At 37.2% G+C, this 11,112-nt stretch overlaps 1 protein-coding gene across 1 annotated transcript in view; it reads left to right on the top strand.

Moving 5' to 3' along the window:
- PHEX (phosphate regulating endopeptidase homolog, X-linked) overlaps window positions 1–11,112 on the top strand; it is a 145,503-nt gene that overhangs the window by 89,040 nt on the left and 45,351 nt on the right. The window contains exons 12-13 of the mRNA XM_018562426.1: window positions 2,318–2,419; window positions 9,776–9,802. Coding sequence (XP_018417928.1) covers window positions 2,318–2,419; window positions 9,776–9,802 — 129 coding nt within the window. The remainder of the gene's footprint in view (window positions 1–2,317; window positions 2,420–9,775; window positions 9,803–11,112) is intronic.

Genomic DNA, 11,112 nt, shown 5'->3' with positions numbered 1-11,112 from the left:
CCGAACATGCTGAGCATGTTCGGCCGACCCGAAGCCATGTGAAGCAAGCCAATATACGGCTGTTTTCACTCGATATACGGCTGAAATCAAGCCTGAAGTGAATAGCCGAACAGTGTTCGGCTCACTTCACTTCGGGTCGGTTGTTCAGTCGGCTGCCCTCGGCAGCTTAGTGAAAAGACCCCATAGTCTTCATAATAGAAGCTATAGCTTTTAATCTAAGCACTGGCAAATTGCAAAATATTACATTTTTGTTTATGGGTTAGATATGCCTTAAGGAAATATTGAACAGAAATTTTATTGTGTCCTAAAATATTGCACCTGAGAACACCACTTTCATCTTAAATATGCTCAGTGTTGAAAGAATTATAAAAATATTTCATATAGATATTAACTTCTACTTTATGTTTAGCATCCTTAAAAAAAAAGACGGTTTCTTGTTCCATTGCCCGGGAATGATCTTCTAGGACAGTGCAAATGAGGACAAACTGCTAAGGCTAAAGAAATTATAAACTGCCAGATTGTTCCCATTTAAAGCCAAAAATGACTGAACATCCACAAGCAGCTACTAACATTAATAGAAAACTTACATTCGAGTTAGGAAAAAGAGTACACACGTAATATGTACAATGTAGGCACAAATTGTACTTGAGGTACTCTAAGAAAACTGACAAAACTCTATAACATAGGGCAAGAGTTAAACACAATATTTATGCAATAAACTCTATTTCAATTTCTAGGTTATTTCATGATAATATCCAGTGTGATTTATTAGATAAATTACAATGTATTCCACGTTTTCACACTTATTTGGCTGTATAATCCAAATGATGTTCTTCTCTAAACTTTTTTGGTTTCTTTTCAGGGTTTTTCAGAGATTGCACAAGCAGTCAGTTTTTATTAGAGAATGAAAGCTGTACTGATTGTATTAAAGCCAATTGCATGTGGATGTCAGTTCTTTGTAAGCTGTATATTTAAAGCAGAGCCAGCAGGCTTCAATATGCTAACGCTATCTAATATGAAACATAACATCTCTAAAATGCTTTACAGTTTGTTGCTCATGACCATTTGCTTGCAGCTCGTAAGGGTAGCCCTAAAGAGTGACAAAAGGATTAGTCCCTTGTCACAAAGATATTCAAGCATGCTTGAAAATCAGTTCTGACTGATTGTTTGCTTTTCCCATATAAAAATGGAAAGAACTGTCTATGTAAGTGTGCCCATATGATTTTTTTCATAGTTTATTATAGGTTATTATAGGTGAGAAATACTTTCACTACATAAGGGCTGTGTAAAAAAGACTCCCAACAGTGTTCAGTGCATTTAAGCCCAAGCCATTCATAGACATAAAATCATAGAGCAAGTTCTGTTAATGTTATTAAAAAAAATAAGTTTGTTTTATCAATGAAGCTTTATATTTCTTAACCATGGAATACAAATGGTGTGGTTTCGGTGTTAAGGCCAAGAATATCTGCATTAAGCTCATTGTATAAGTTACAGTGTACAATCTTTGCACAATTTCCTTTAGATTTACTAACACCTTAGGACTTACCTAAACTGTTCAACTTTGTATCTAAAGATATGAAGATCTAATAGATTGATCACAGATAATTGAATAGTCAGATTGTAATGTGTGACAATCTATAGATGTACAGTATCAGTATTTGGGAATGACAGTTTGGTAATTTTCATCCATGGTGCTTATCTATTATCATGTGGATACCCATAACCTGTCTTCCACGAATGCACTCTCAGTACTCCAAAGAGCTTTAATGAAGGGCTGTTACAGCCATGGATCTTGGAACAGAGGCACATAACCATCACAGTAGTTACTAAATACTAATGACCTAGCTTGGACATCTAAGTATATTCTAGTATTCTAGAGACTGGGTTTGCTTGGTCTAATTTTACAGCACAGTTACATGGGAGCTGCCTTTGCTGACTTTTGGGGGCATAAGATAAGTGGTTGTCATTCTTATCCTTGTATCACTATTTAGTGAGTAACTGACCTAAAATAAACAGATGCATGTGACATATCTTGACACCTGATTTGCAAATACTTGAGCTATTGTAAGTCAGTGACCTTACCAAGTTGGGATGTGTGGATGAGGATTACAAATTCAGAGCATGAACATTAAAAGCAAGTCAGCAGTGGCGACTACCATAGTTCAATCCTAATAGGTTGCCTTTAAGGGCTAATTTAGAAAATTGTATTGTTAGAATTTATATTGATTTGATAAGAATAAGCTGTATGCTTTGATATAAAAGCATTATGTGCATCATGTAGATATGTGTGACATTTAAGCTGATTCTTGTTGTCTAGATGGAGGAAGTAATTGAAGCTATCCGTTGGGCATTCATTGACATGCTGGAGAATGATAATGACTGGATGGATGAAGAAACCAAAGATAAAGCCAAAGAAAAGGTACCACCACAACACCTTTTATCATTATTATTTGAGTTTGTATTAGAAAAGAATGCCCTAGGTGTTTCCTCTTGTATACGAAAAACTGCCACTACCTCACAGAGCTTTGAGATTGTCATATATATTACTTTTCAAACATTTACACCTCTTGTTTTCAGTTATCGTGGAACTCTGAACTTTGAGTTGTGCATTTCACATTTGATTAGTTAGTGCAGTGAGGCAAGATTAAAGATAAATCTAAAAGAGGAAGGACAGGTTCTCTTTACTGATGTAAGAAAGGGGATAGTTCACAACATTTTAAATCCGTTAAAACCTTATTTGTTTGTCTAAAGGGGAAGACATTTCTCAGATTCTGTCAATGGGGTAGGGAAAAGTGTGTGATATTAATAATTCACAGTACATTAGATTTGGCACTGGGACCCTTGTTGTGATAGGTTTTGGCTTTTGGGACTTAAGAAAACAAGTGAGAATACAAGTACGCAAAAGCACCTCCCTGACCCTGCACTGCAATTTGGAGCAATTTGGATGTTTCCTGGCATATCTTTACGGTGTATGACTTCACATTTTACATGTGAGTAGTTTTCTTACTCTGGATTACATTGTATCTATTTATAATAAATGTAAATGCACAAGGAAGAGGCGCTGTCTCCCTTTGTTTTTTTGTTTGAACCTCCCTAACCCTACTTATATCTTACGCTTAAGCTCAACTCCCACCTGACCAAAAGTGATATTTCAGCTAGGATTGGGGTCTGGTGGGTTTAGTACCCAACTGGCTTCTGTTATAGCTTGGTGATAAAGCTCCTTGCAATATTTCCTGGCTCAGGAAATATGTGAAATTCCCTTCCACAGTCAGTGGTATCTGCCAATAGCATTGATATATTCAAGAAACACTTAGATGAATTTCTCAATTCACTGAATATACATAGATATGGGAGGTATTAGAGACAGGTATATATTAGGGTTGCACAGATACCAAGTACAGTACTCGGTACAAGTACGAGTACATGTACCGATACTTTTGAGCTCCAAGACTACACAAGAGAAAAATTCAAAAATTAGGAGGCAGCTGTCATTTGTAAGGAGCACACAGAGCTCCTGGGGTTTGTACATCTTTGTTTTAATGTATGATTTTGTTTTTATAAATATAAATAAAGGGATGAACAGATACCAGTTTTGCGAGTACGAGTACTGGTACTTGCCGAGTACTTACAAGTACGAGTACTGATACATTTTTGTTTATTGTCATGTGACAGTTTTTCTAAAACAATACAGACTAATGATTTCAGGACAGTGGTGGAGTGCCAGAGCCAGGTCCCAGCTACAACCGCTGCAACTCTGGTAGTTCTCATGAAAATGCCAAGTATCTGCACTGGTACTCGAAAAGTATCTGTGCATCCCTAGTATATATACACAGACACACACAGACGCACAGACAAACACACACTCATCCATAGGTTGAACTGGATGGACCTGTGTCTTTATTCAACGTTTCCTACTATGCTATTATGCTACCTTGTTTCTGCCCACTTTGGAGCTAACCCTACCTAGTGGCCCTGAATGTAGATACTTCACTAATCAGACATTGTTTAGCATGGGACCAGCAGTCAGTGACACATGGTGAGTATTATGTAGCTACCTGTTCACAGCCTCTGGTAAAGCAAAATATTTCAGCAGCAACTTTCTTTATGGCTGAAAGATGTCATGTGACCAAATGCCAAAGCCACAAAGGAAGACGATAAATGAAGATGTGGAATAGTGAGTAAAAACTAACCATGTCCTTTAGGAACAACCACCTTTCACCATTCTTAGCAATCAATGCAGCACCATGGCATACAGAGGACTGTCCCTACCTACTCTGCTTAAAGTTCAGATACAGCCTAGACTTAAAATTCTACTTTTAACTGTGAATCACACAACTTTTTGGAATCAGGTGGTAATTTATCACTTTACCACCCCTGTGTTTGCATTGTTCTAACTACTCTGCTAAAATAAGGAATGGATTCCATTTTTCTGGCTTTGTGATAGAATAAAATGTAAGAATGCAGCCTTGTATTTCTCAGCTTTTTAGTTTATTTCAGTCACTCCACCACAATCTGTATGATTGTAGTGTTCTATGATATAAAAACATAACTGGTCTTGTTTGAGTATGAAATATATGACATAGATATATGATATGTGCATAGGTAGTTACTTTTTTACTGCAAGCTACATTAATTGATGCTGATAATTTTTGCATTTGGAGTAAAATTATAAGGGCTACTTGAATATAATTTCAGAGGTTGTGACCATAAACCAGAGACATAAAATATTTAGTCAGGGCCATGCATCAGATTTGTAGTCCTTGGGCCATATTTATTGTACAAAAATATTTCAAGGGCAGTTTGTACAAGTAAGGTCTACAGTATTTTGAGGCTTTATTCAGCCACAAGTAGTATTTCCCAATATATAGCCACATGTTGAAATAGAAAAAAAATGTTTTACTTAGGTCAGTTTCCATGTCTTTATATCAGTTAACATCCATTAACATGTGTTGTCTACAAAACAATCTAAGCAAAAATGCACACACTTATATTAATATACAAAGCAGTGAGGGGCATTTCATGTAGAAGCTTGAAGTTGTTATCCATATAAACTGCAACATTTCTTAATGGGTAACGCTTTAGAAAGTTATATTTTAGTTATGGGTGCAGTATGGTAGGCTGAGTAAACCCCTGGCCTCTTATATGTCTAGGGTTTTCCAACAGCAAGATCTCCCTGACAAAACTTCCCACTTTTATCCTATCCACCTGGGAATTTCATATCTGCCTAATACCTTTGCATGTTCCAGCAGTTCTTGTTGCATTTTACATAATTTTAAAATAAGCAATATCTCCAACAATGGGGATCTCATTGGAATGGTCACAGCATGTGTGCAGACCTAGGACCCAAGTGCAGGGATTTCACCAACAGAGTACCTAAAGAGATATAGAAAACTGCCAGATGGTTTAACTCTTCAGCATCTACCAAACACTGGGATATACTGTGTAGGCTCTTACACCATTCAACGTGGAGCTTGCACAGGGTAGGACTTCTGGCTCCAATGAACCAATGAAACAGTGAGAGGAGCACAGAGGAAGTGAACATTAGTGCATGAGAAGTTTTCCTTACAAGTGAACCAGTCACTTTGTTCTGAGTAGGCAAAGCGAGAGAGTCTTTTTAAAACCAGTGGTTTTAGTTGCATATTCAGTGTATGCAAAAGTATGTGCCACGGCACCTCTATATTCTGCTGTTTTGCTCTAATCAAGGAGTGTTCCTTGATATTAAACAAGTAAACGTTTAAGTGTGGGCAAGTTTAACTTCAGCACATTTGCAGCTCTGGCGTACCAGAGTTGACAGATTGTAAAACCTGGCTAGTCACATTGCTGTTTGAAAGAAATGCTGAAGACCAATATTGAACTCCCAGCGGCTATAAAAACACAGATAAATGCAATTATGTATTCATAAAAAATAATTCAATTTATTTTTAAATGCAACTAATGTAAGTACCAGAATTTGACTTTTAATCAACCTTCCAAAATCCATTGTACAGTAGAGCTCACCCTGGGAGAGGGAGGTCAGTACTCTGAGCCAATCAAGTGTGTTCACAAGGAATAGCAGGAGATAGCAGACAGGAGGAAACTGGATGTGCTCATCAGCCTGCTGCAGCTCCTACATTGTACTGTCCAAGCACAGGCTGAAGGCTAGTAGGTGACCTGTCTTTATTGATAAACTGCAGTAGAGAAAAGTCAAATCACCAACCTGGCTTTGCTGTCTTGCAGGGTCGTGTGTAAACCTTAGAACACCAAATGCAAATTCATTGGCTAGTAATAGAGCTTTCATATATCTATTTCTATTTAGCTGTCTGTCGGGATGTCACCTTTAACAAGATCCTACCTGGCAGTTCAGATTGTGACTAAAGTTGCATCAGAGGCCACTAGAAACCTCAGGGCCCTGTTTCAAGAAACCATGAAGGCCCCTCCACCCCTCTACAAAGAAACCCCCAAGATTTTAATACTTTTTGTTCAATAAATAATTGTTGTAAATGGCTGCTGTTGCTGGCATATTTAAGCTTGTTGTTACCAATTACTGTAAAGCATGTTCCCATCAGTGGCAGAACTACCAGGGTCCCAGCGGTTGTATGTACACATTTAGGAAACCTAAATATAGGGCACCGTCTTTAACCCTTTTGCTGTCAAGAAGGCGTTTTTTGCACACATGTTATCATCCACATTTTAGGCCTGAAAATTACTTAAACCCACCAAAACTGATTATATATATATTCTGAAAGCAAAGATCCTATAAAATAAAATGGTGGCAGTTACAGATTTATACGTCGCATGGTATTAGTGCAACTCGTTATCAAACCCAAAATTTGGGTAATAAATACACTTAAATTAATTTGAGTGCCCAAAGATACACTATAATACCCAATTTTAATAAAACATAAAACACGAGGTTACAATAGATACCCAACATATCCAGGTTACAAATTGCGTGTATCTGTGAAACAGCGACAAAATACAGTACCCAAAATTGTCCATAGGTGATGCTTTAGAAGCCCATAGAGGTCATACGTTTGGTGTTAACCATGAATATTGGTCCTAGAATTATTGCTCTCACTCTGGCGTGCAGCAATATCTAACATGTGTAGTGCATTCGTCGTTTTGTACCAGACGCATGTATATCTTAATATGTGCATGCTCGCAGGGGCTGGGGATTTAAATTTTTTTTAACTTTTACATTTATTTGATTTCATTTTAATTTTTAAAAAACGTTGTTTTTTTTTTTACTTAACGTAATTGCTATCACATTAGGGGGCTTACAAGCAGAGTCCAAGAGCTTCTTCCCAAGCTTTTGCAGCCGGTGTATGACAGTCGGTCACATTCAGCAAGGAGAAGATCGGCGAATGGATGTTCACGTGTCTCCTTCCCCACTTCCTGCCAACACCCATGATACTGATCCCGGGCCCCCAGGAGGGGCAGCAGAGCCCGGGAAGCAAGGCGGGGGTGTCATGCTGGGGGCACACTACACTGGGCCCTGGAAGCTATCTGGCAGCAGTACAGCTACCACAATCGCTTATAGTGTAAAGTCGAAGGCCATCTTCACACATGTAAACAGATTAAGGCAAAAGGGTCCCCCAACTGGAGGACTGTCAGGGCCAGGTCGCACATGCGATCGCTGCGACCCTGGTAGTTCCACCAGTGAGTTGGATTAAAGCATACTTAACCAGATTAATAAAGGATATTTATATTGCACAATCATCCACAGAAAAATCTAAGATTGTGTTCATGCAGTTGTAAATGCAATTTATATTATACATTGTGTGACAAATGATAAGATAACACTCTGTGATAACAGACCGGTGATCTGCATTTTCTCAGATATGTAAACTTCCTATAAAATGCACTGGGTGGAGCTCCTGATACTTCTAAATGCTGAACAAAAGGTAAACACTGGGAGAGGACACTAATAGGCTATTTAGTATTCACAGTGTTGTCCAGCCTTCATTTGATTTTCTACTTTGCAAATATTACTTCATTAAGCTTTTTTAGATTGTCTTAGAATAATCTACATTTTATGAATAGTCTTTTTGCATGCTGTTTGGACAGAATCTCTATTCCATGCTGCCTTTTTGACAAGACAGATTTAAAGCATAATTTACAGCATATTTCTAATCACAACTTTGTATTACCCATTAAACAGTTATAATTTATCTTTAATACTTGTTTAGTGGCAATATATAAATCAGCTCTCTACATGGTATAACTATTTCTGAAGAGCCCCTGCCCCTATACAGGGGCATGCATATACAGTACAGTGTAGAAGAACATACACTTATATAGATCCGCTCACTATATTGTATATTGTATTGTATAACTATTCATGTGGAGCCCATTTTTCTATACAGGGACACATGCGTATACAGTACAGTTTAGGAAACATACAGTTTATTCAGCATACATGTTGATATCTATTTGGGACCTTAATCTAGGGCTAGTACTGTGCAATGGGCAGCTAACACAATAAAACCCCCATTGGTAAGTTTTACATGTAGAACAGCCATCAATAATATCCAGCATGTTTTACATCAATAGTGGTTTTAGAACGTAAAATATTTAAAGGGCAATTAAAAAAAACAACACTTTGTTTAATGGAGTAATACGTCAAAACAAAAACTGTAGAGGTGGTAAGAAGCAAAAAATTATTCCATATTTTGCACTTCTTAAAGCAACCCTGTCACTATACACAATGTTTAAAACAAGCCATATCTGTAAGGAAGACAGAACATAATTGCATTTTCTGCTGCTTGCATCAATAAAGGCTGCTTTAATTGTAAGAAATGCGCTGAAGTCCCTTTTGGGAGTGTCAGTGTCATTGATTCCCTGCAGCTCTCACTAGTTCTTTCCTTTGACCTCCACCTATTCGAGAATACAGCAGTGAGTTGGAGATCGGCAGTAAGAACAGGTGAGAGATGTGAGGAATCCTAGAGTTGAACATTGCCAAAAGTGATGGTTTCAGAACAAACAGGATTAGAGCAGTGTTCAATGTCACAGACAGCAGAAAGGGTAAATATGTGCTGTTTATCTTTATCACGGTTATTGCTTGCTGGAAAACATTTTGTTTCTACTGGGCCACTTTAATTCACTGCAGTCAGTATCCAGAGAGCAGCTCACATGGTCCCTGGGAGTGTATTTCCTAAAACTCTGTGCTGTGTAACCTCCCCTCTCCCTGATTTCTATATCACCAATCACATTCAAACTTTTAAGACCGATTTTAACTTTTTTTCCTAATCAATTTTTATTAAGGTGTTTAAAGAATTAACAGCGATCAATACAAAACACGTCCCTATTTCCAGCTATCAGTAATGTAACATAGCAATGTTATAGTTACAGTCACGAAAAATATAATGTTGCACACATACATTGGAAAATGTTATAATAAGAAATGAAGTATGGTCCAGGGATAAACAAAACAAATCAAAAAGAAAAAATAGAAAAAAAGGAAAATGAAAAAAGAGAAGAAAAGAGCGAAAACAAGACATCTGCATATTAAGCCAATGCCTGACCCCGACAAATAAGTTAAATGAACAACAAACTGCCAGGCAAAAAATAACTCCTCTTATAAAATCATACAATATATCTTAGGTAGAGGCCATTACATCCAAGTAAGGTACAGGTGTTTTATAGGCAAACCAACAGGTCCAGATTCTACTAAAATGGTCTTGGGTATTTTCATGGCTATGAGTCAATTCTTCTAGGGCACTTATCTGATCCAACCTTTGGAACAAAACCTTCAAAGGAGGAAATTCTAATTGTTTCCAAAATAGGGGGATAAGAGATTTCAGCCGAATTCAGCAAATTAGGAGTTATAGGTCGATTGTAGCGTCTGATTGACTCATCAGTACAGTGAAATAACCTAGTCCTTGGATCAAAACTTATTAGTAATCCTTGTATAGAACAAATAATGTCTGCAACAGCTGACTAGTGACCGATTTGAACTTGATGATTGTGAGAATGCTCTGAATACTGGTATTTAGTTGAATTCTGGTATTTATTTATTTATTGTGCTTTTTATCAGTGAGAGACAGCAAGAAGCCTGCAGGGAATACTTCTGACATTAAGTAATGGGGTAGACTGCTGCACTACAGAAATGTTTTAGTGCAGCAGTGTACTTTTAGATAAAAACACATTACAGAATATGTGGGCTGTATGCATTTTAAGGGTGCATTTTCATTTATGACTGGAGTGCATTTTTAACTGTAGCTGATGTGCTCTATGTCATCAAACCTTTCACATTCAATGCAGTGCTTTGAATAAATTTTTTTTATATCAGCAGGAGACAGGAGCATCTATTTGAATATATTTATCTGAAATATAACATTGAGTATGTAGCTTATACTACAGTGTATTTGGACTTGGTCTGCACCCCAGGGGGTTGCTGTTTCAGCCCTTTTAAGCTGATGGCTCAGAGCTTCCTTGTACACTGTTTACAGTTGATACATTATATTAAAAATCTGGCTAAAATGTAAAAAGAAAAATGCGGTTAAAAAGCCATTCAAGAAATTACAGATCAGTAAGCCTAAAGTGTGTGATTATTGCTGAGAGAAAATATTCAATCAAGAAGAGTAGAGAAAAATCAAGTAACTAACAATTAGCATTGGTCCATGATGGTTCATGGCTAATAACATAATTTGTTTTTAGTAGAAGATACGTTCAAATCTGGATGTCACAAATGCTACTGGTGTGATATATTTGGGTTTTATAAAAACAATTGACACTTTACTAATAATGGCCAGGTACAGAATTTGATATACACTCCTTGGTAGGTGACTCAGATCAGAGGGCAAGAAAGTATTCCAGTGACAGTGATCAAGCCAATCTTCCCAAGTTCATACAACTAAATTGATGATATATAATGTTGACAATGTAATATTATGCCTCTAGGCTGTGCAAATACTATTGCCCTCTATATAATAAATACAATGCAGTTGAGGAACACAGAGATGGAAAATTAACTTGGAATGCATGTTAATTATTAGCTATGCAGAAGCACCCAATGTCAAGTGGCAGCTGCTGACCTTAAAAGATATGAAAGAAGAGATACAAAATGTAATTATTTTGGGCACCACACTGAATAAATCAGGGATTCAGAGGTAGGCACCTAGGAGAGGGGGC

The sequence above is a fragment of the Nanorana parkeri genome, unplaced genomic scaffold (assembly GCF_000935625.1).
Source record: "Nanorana parkeri isolate BGI_ZX_2015 unplaced genomic scaffold, ASM93562v1 scaffold577, whole genome shotgun sequence".
NCBI classification, from domain to species: domain Eukaryota; kingdom Metazoa; phylum Chordata; class Amphibia; order Anura; family Dicroglossidae; genus Nanorana; species Nanorana parkeri.
The sequence above is the reverse complement of the archived record's forward strand: the minus strand, read 5'-3'. Positions and strand labels throughout refer to the sequence as shown.